We start from the raw sequence: 7,252 nt of genomic DNA on the forward strand, positions 1-7,252 counted from the left end.
TTAGAAAGGTTCTTTTGTTTTACCAATGCAAAAGAACATCTTGAAATTTCACTAACATTAATCCTTTATTTTCATATGGTCTATTACAGCTTAAACAAAAGATTGCTACAGCCACCTCAGCCATCAAATCTGTTTTCGGCCAAGAACAGCCCAAGCAGGATGCGGTAAGCGTTCTAGCTGCCGTTATGTTTTCTTTTACATGAGTTTATCGACTATCTGAGGTTATCTATGATGCAGACTGAAAAACTGGAGCGATTAAGGGAGAGAATGATCAAAGTGCGGGAGCTTTTTCGGGACATTGATTCAATAGAATTTGTTATTGTAACAATTCCCACGGTAAAATCTTTAGACATTTGACTTGGTAAATGGTATAGTTTGCTTACTTGCTGGTATATATCATCTATTTCTGAAGTATACACTGAAACTAATGAACATGATTCATAGAGAACTGCTTTGGGTCCGTTATCATCTATCTGAGGTTACCTGTTCTAATCATAGAGAACTAAGTCAATACTTGGGTATGAATTTGGTATTTTTTTTCTTGTTCTGTTCTTGGGTAGGCTTGGATTTGGTTCTAATTTTTTTTTTCTAATCTGTTCTAATCATAGAGAACTAAGTCAATACTTGGGTATGAATTTGGTTTTTTTTTTTTCTTGTTCTGTTCTTGGGTAGGCTTGGATTTGGTTCTAATTTTTTTTTTCTGATCTGTTCTAATCATAGAGAATTATGAAAGCCATAGAAGTGTCTCTATATTGCAGTAATAATTGACATTTTATTATATATATTTATAAACATATAAGCTCTGCACGGACAGATTTAAGAACTAGTTACTTGTTCTTTGTATATTTTTTTTTCTTTGATTATAGATTTCCATCAAAGAGTGTTTGATTTGTTTGAGCAAAATGTCAGAAAACACCTAATGAATCTTCAAGAAAGTATAATAACATTCATAAGAAAAAAGAGATGTATATATCTATGATCAATGTTTTTATTTCCAAGTTAATTTCAATGCATATTGTTTTAGTGAAATATGGTAGAGAGAATAAAAACCTGTTTGTCAGTACCTTCTCCTTACACCCAGTTGAAGCACCTAAAGAAATTTTTTTAATTAAACAATCAAACCAATATAGCCATGATATTTAATCAGTATATACCATACATACCTCAACAAAATGTCGATGAACTAGTGAAAAAAAAAGAGATACTTACTATATATAATAATTTTCTTAGATAGTATCCTCCTTGAAAAACTAAAATTTAAATTTCAAACTAGTTATTTGTAATTTTTTTAATTAATACTTTCATTTCCTATATTTGTGCTGATTATACGTGAGATATGTATATTTAATGAAATAAAAATTTGAAATTATTAAATTGTTTTTTTATAATAAATTTTTATTATATTTCCTACTTTACAAAAATTAAAACTAAATTTAAATTTTATACTGAATGGTTGTTGTTTCCTAAATATGTGGTTATAATTAAGTAAAATATTTTTTAATTATTAAAAAACTGAATATGCATATATATAATAGGTTAGTTTTTTAAATTATGTTAAAGATATTTGTATTATTGACCCATACATAGGAATCAGTTTTGCTGAGTCATATATTTTAATTTGGTTGTAATCACTCTAACCCACCAAAGCCAAACTTGATCGGAACATAAACAAAAATCATGCACTCTCTCTCTTTGGGTCCGCACTCTCTCTCTCTCTTTAGGCTTTAGTCCACTCTCTCTCTCTCTCTTGATCATCTTCTTACTGAGCTCTCTTTCTTTGTTTGTGGAGAGAGTCACTCTCCCTATGGTTTCTCTCTCAAAAAGAATATATTATTTGCTTTATAGTTTTTAGTAGGTGGGTTTGATTTTTTTATCTCTAAAGCTCCACAGAAGATGCAAAAGTTCCCCTCCAACTCCAGGCCATTAAACTCAAATTCCCATTTGATTTAAAGCTCTATCATTTTTTTCTCTATCTCTCACTCAAAAATCAATCTTGAAGCTTGAGAAGAAGAACAGAGTATTCTTTTTCTTTATGCTTCTTACTTAGTCTTTTTGTGCTCTTTTTTTGGTTCTCTGGTGTACAAACAAAATCCTAAACTTGGTTAGAGTTTTAGACATTCAAAGCAAGAAACATAATTTTTATGTCAAAGATGAGTTTGAAAAGTCCACAAGGATTTTGGTTTTTCGTTCACTTGTATTGTCAAATAATTGCTATTGAATGTGTATAAAGAATTATTCAAGATTCAAGAAGCAGAGGCTGCTTATTTCTGTAAGGTTTAAAGTTTTACTAGTTGTGGCTTACAGTCACCAATTGATTGTTGTCTGTAAGGTTTAAAGTTTTTCCAGCACTAACATTGTCGATTGTTGGTTGGCACACTGAGCTGAGACTTCGGATTAGTATCTACATTCATGTAGTAGAAGTTCAGAGGTTCTGTATGGTATCTTTCATGTGTTGTGTTGGTATCTGATAGTTTATTTTGACTATGGATAGTTTGTGGTTATCTATATGATTAATGCAGATGAGGCCAATTTTTGAATTATCTATGAGATCTGGATTTAGATATTGCCACGATGGGGTATTATGTATTATAGCTTTTGAGTTGATTTCCCGAATCTTTGAATTTTCATCTGAATAAGCTACTCTTTTGGATTTGAAGCAATATTGTAAATTCTTTTTGTAAGAATGTTGGTTTCATGAATTAACATACAGTTGTGAACTCGTACGGTTGGATTGGTTTGATGCTCTCAGTATAAGGTCAGATATCTGGTTCTTGATTGATATCTTTCGTTTATTTTCCCACAACTTTTGATGTATGCAGAGCAAGACATCAACTGTTTGTGAGCTCATTTTGTTCTCAGTACAAGGCTTGACATTTGAAGTTGTCTTGTGATTATCAACTGATCTATTGGATTGACTTTCTGTGGAGCACATTTGATGTTTGAAGTCGTCTTATGATTGTGGTAGTTCACGTCTTATAAGAAATATACCCTTTTTTCATAATAATTTTGTATTTGTTATTTTTTTTGGGTACTGTACGTCGATCTCTAATTTCAGTTCTTATTGCTCGTCATATTACTATTAATATTATCTTGAGAATATTTATTCCAAAAAAATATCAATATAGAGGAATGCATATATGTAGTTTATTTCTCTTGTACCAAAATTTTACATGCTTTTCATTGTTTGTGTCTGCAGAAGAATTTACAAGCATGGGGAAAGTGGGAAAGGTTGTGATGGCAGAAGTATAGCTCCTCCATGCACTGGGTAAAATTTCAGTTGTCAGACTTATTGTACCACCCTGGTTTGTATAGCTTAATAGTTTTTTCTTGCTAATCAAGAGAGGATAATCTTTTTTTGCTTTCCTGAATTCAACTTTATAGGATTCTGTTTGTACGTCTTTTTCATTATTGGTATTATAATCAATGTTTGTTTTCAAGTGAAAAACCAAGAGCCACTTACTGAGAAGAACTGCTTTAAGAGAGATTTTGAGTTTTTTTTTTCTCTTTGTGTGTCAAAATTCAGTTCTTTTGTGGGAAATTGGATGGCAATTCTATTAGTTTCTTAAAACTTTAATTTGAAATTTCTTCATCTGTTTTCTACTTCTTCTTTCTATGTAATGGAACAAGTGAGTGAGTATTTTGTAGCTTGGCTTTTAAGAAAGCTAATTTTGGGTGTTCTGTTCTGGTTTGTGTACTTTGTTGAAACTTGATCGGACAAGAATAAAGTGACTGTATTGAGTGCATTATGTTGGAATTTTTTTAAGTTATGGGGTGTCATTTAGGTCCAATTTTTCTTCATATGAACTTAAGTAGTTGGATAGAAAATAGGCTATATGTGTTCTGTTTTTATACTATTGGGATAATAATTTTTAGCCAATTAGGCTTTATTTTAAATTCTAATTCAAGGATTAGTAGAGATTCTGTTCAATTCTGGTGTATTCCCATTAATGCGTAAACCTGTTTAAGTATAGATAATTAAGCATGGATGACAGTAGATTACCTTAATTAATGTTCAAAGTTTGATGCTTCCTCTGAGACATTATGCTGCTTGTGTCCTCCTCCTTTTACGATGATCGTAGAATGTAGTATACTTTTGCAAGGAATCTAGTGGGGTTTTTTTCCTTTGATTCAAGTGACTGAACTATGTAAACTGTGGGTGACAACTAAATCTGCATTTCATGTAGAATGGTCATCATAAGCGTCTGTTTGCCATATCTGAATAATATTGAAATCATCTAGCAATTTAAGTGTGTTTCATGGTTTTGCTCAATAGGTACAAAAGGTCTTAACTTCAGCCCGAATTTGTGATCATCAAGTGTTTGTTTTCTGATTTATGCTGGTGTGATATTCTGTGTTTGAAGTTTAAGTCATAAAGGGTCTTGCCGATCATGACCTTATTGTTATGGAATTCCCTCTGTCCATTATAGAGGCAAGCAAGGAGACTACTATATCTTAGTCAGTTTCCATTCTATCTGTAGTGATTCTTTTAGTTGTTTTGAAATTGCTTTTGCCAGTAAATATTCATAACTAACGATTTCCTGATTCTGAAAATAGGTCATGGACATGCTTGGCCCAAGTTTATGGGATCTTTGGAACACTAATAACCAAATGTAAGAAATTGTGTGTTCTTTCTTCCTCCTCCCAAGTTACTCTTTCCAATGTTTCAGATTTTATTATCTATTCTTAATATACACACATATTTCCCAACTAAAAAGATATTTGAATAATTACCTTTTGGTATTTACATTGATTATTTCTAAATGTCTACTCTTTTTAAAGGTTGTCTGAAGATACAGTTGCTTGTATAGCAGTGGAGGCTATATCAATTCTAGAACAGGTTCATTTCAAAGGGTACATTGTTAATCATTCTTATATCTTATCTTTTCTTTTACTTTATCCTACTCTAATTATTTTTGTGTTTCCTAATTGGACTCCAGTTTTGTGCATGGAGATGTTAAACCTGAAAACTTTTTGCTTGGTCTGCCCGGAACACCTAATGAGAAGAAGTTGTATCTTATTGATCTTGGTTTGGGTAAGTGTTTGCTGGTGAACATGTATAGGATCAATAGGACAACAGAAAAACCATGACAATCTACTTTTGTACCTATCATAATTATTGAACCAAACTAATCTTACTTTTCTTCTTCAGCATCAAAATGGAGAGATTCATCATCTGGTCGTCATGTTGAATATGACCAAAAGCCGGATGTTTTCAAGTACTACTTCCTTTAGTAAGGCTATGCATGGTCAATGGTTAGGCTGTAAGATGGTTCTCAGAAAGAAAGAAAGAAAGAAAGCTAAACCACTTGTCTGTTTCACTTAACATGATTTTTTTTGGAAGCCTGATATAATTTCTGACTTTTGATAGGGGAACTGTACGCTATGCGAGTGTACATGCTCATTTAAGCAGAACAGGGAGCCGTCGGGATGATCTTGAGTCGCTAGCTTATACCTTGGCATCTAATTTACTGTATATTTTTAGTTTAATGTGTCTATATATATATATGCATAATCAATGTTTATTTTCAAGTGAAAAACCAAGAGCCACTTACTCAGAACTGCTTTAAGAGAGGTTTTGAGTTTTTTTTCTGTGTCAAAATTCAGTTCTTTTGTGGGAAATTGGATGGCAATTCTTTGCAATTGTCCACAAAATTAATATTTTAGAATTTTGAATGCTTGTGATGTATTTTCAGGAATGACTTCAAGAGGGAGCATGAAGTGGAATTGCTGCCAACTTCTTTATATATGTAAATATGAACTATACAATTTTTGATGTGTATAGATTTTTGTATTATGTTTTATATTGATTTTGTACTAAATATTTTTCTTTTTAGTTTGTATTTTGTTTATCTATTTTATAAAAATTAATTTTGATATTTTATTAATGTATTTTTTGTAAATATTATAATAAAAAATAGAATTGATAAAATAATTAAATTAAAAAACTAATAAAATTATATATTAAAAAATTATTTAATTTATTATTAATTTTGCTACCAAATTTTAGTAGCAAAAGTATTGAATTTTCAAGTACAAAACTAATAATTTGCTACTAATTTTGTGATTGTTTGCTACCAAATTATGGTAGTAAAATGATTTTGGTGGATTGAAAATAAAATAAATTTTAATGACACAAATTCTTTAGCTACCAATTTAAATGCAATTGGTGTAAAGAACGCCCTAGACTAATATTTACAAAACATTCGCATAACATAATTTATAAAAGAATACCATCCATTATTAAAGTCTCAGGGGGACTTATTTAAAATCATGCAAGTTGGCGCCATAAGTTTAAAATAAAACATAGGTTTTTATGCAAAGTTCAAAAAAAACCAAATAATTTAAATAACAGAGTCCCGCTGATAATTTAGGAAAGTCTCTTAAAAACAAAACATAATTTAAATAGCGTTCTACGTTGATCGTTTTATCGTCCATAGGATTGCCCCACGCCATACACCCCATGATGAAAGAACTCCTCACGTCACCACGCGTGCCATAGAGAAATCCTATTTGCTACCTGGAAGGAAAGTAAGGGGGGTGAGCTAAAAGCCCAATAAGGAAGTACAAACAAATAAGCAAGTAAGAAAAACAACAAACAACCAAACACTAACGTTCATCTAAAACATCATGGTATATCATAACATAATCGTAACATTTCATCATATCATAACATAAATATGACATATCATCATATCATAACATAAATGTAACATTTCATCATATCATAACATAAATGTGACATATCATCATATCACAAACATACAGCATACATGATGAGCATGGAACGCTAGTTGTCCATGTCACCCTATGAGGTAAACAGGAGATCACTGGTCCTTGAATAACCTCGGCGCGTCCGCCCTAGGAGTTACGTCTCAATGTCGTTAGTAACTCGTTCGATGTAACTGACATCGTAATCTGTTTGATGTATCTAACATCATAATCTGTTTGATGTATCTGACATCGTAACTGGTTTGATGTATCTAACATCCATACACATATCACATTCAACATATCATCACGTTATGACATTCATAATTCATAACAATTTATTCACACAACAGTCTTACCATTCATAGCATAAAATCATAGAATCTATCTAACTTCCTTACCTCAGGTCCAAGCTAAGAATTTCACAATCTTTCAACGAGCCTATATCATAATCAAAATAACGTTTCTTAGGTTCATAAAATTACTATTTTGCCCTTCCATACAACTCATGCGGCATGGGCCATGCACTCATGATAACAGTTAC

At 31.5% G+C, this 7,252-nt stretch overlaps 1 protein-coding gene and 1 long non-coding RNA gene across 2 annotated transcripts; both read left to right on the forward strand.

Annotated features, from left to right (window-relative positions):
- The first annotated feature begins 249 nt into the window (after positions 1-249).
- On the forward strand, positions 250-3,004 carry LOC133783719 (uncharacterized). The gene is made up of 2 exons (XR_009870932.1): positions 250-336; positions 2,820-3,004. It is a non-coding gene; the product is annotated as an uncharacterized LOC133783719 (long non-coding RNA).
- Positions 3,005-4,111: 1,107 nt separating this feature from the next.
- Positions 4,112-5,761, forward strand: LOC133783721 (casein kinase 1-like protein HD16). Its single transcript, XM_062223366.1, has 6 exons — positions 4,112-4,455; positions 4,555-4,610; positions 4,780-4,851; positions 4,938-5,032; positions 5,150-5,216; positions 5,694-5,761. The coding sequence occupies exons 2-6, from the start codon at positions 4,558-4,560 to the stop codon at positions 5,749-5,751; spliced, it is 345 nt and encodes a 114-aa protein (XP_062079350.1). The 5' UTR covers positions 4,112-4,455; positions 4,555-4,557; the 3' UTR covers positions 5,752-5,761.
- Positions 5,762-7,252: the final 1,491 nt, after the last annotated feature.

This window comes from Humulus lupulus, chromosome 6, assembly GCF_963169125.1.
Source record: "Humulus lupulus chromosome 6, drHumLupu1.1, whole genome shotgun sequence".
NCBI lineage: Eukaryota > Viridiplantae > Streptophyta > Magnoliopsida > Rosales > Cannabaceae > Humulus > Humulus lupulus.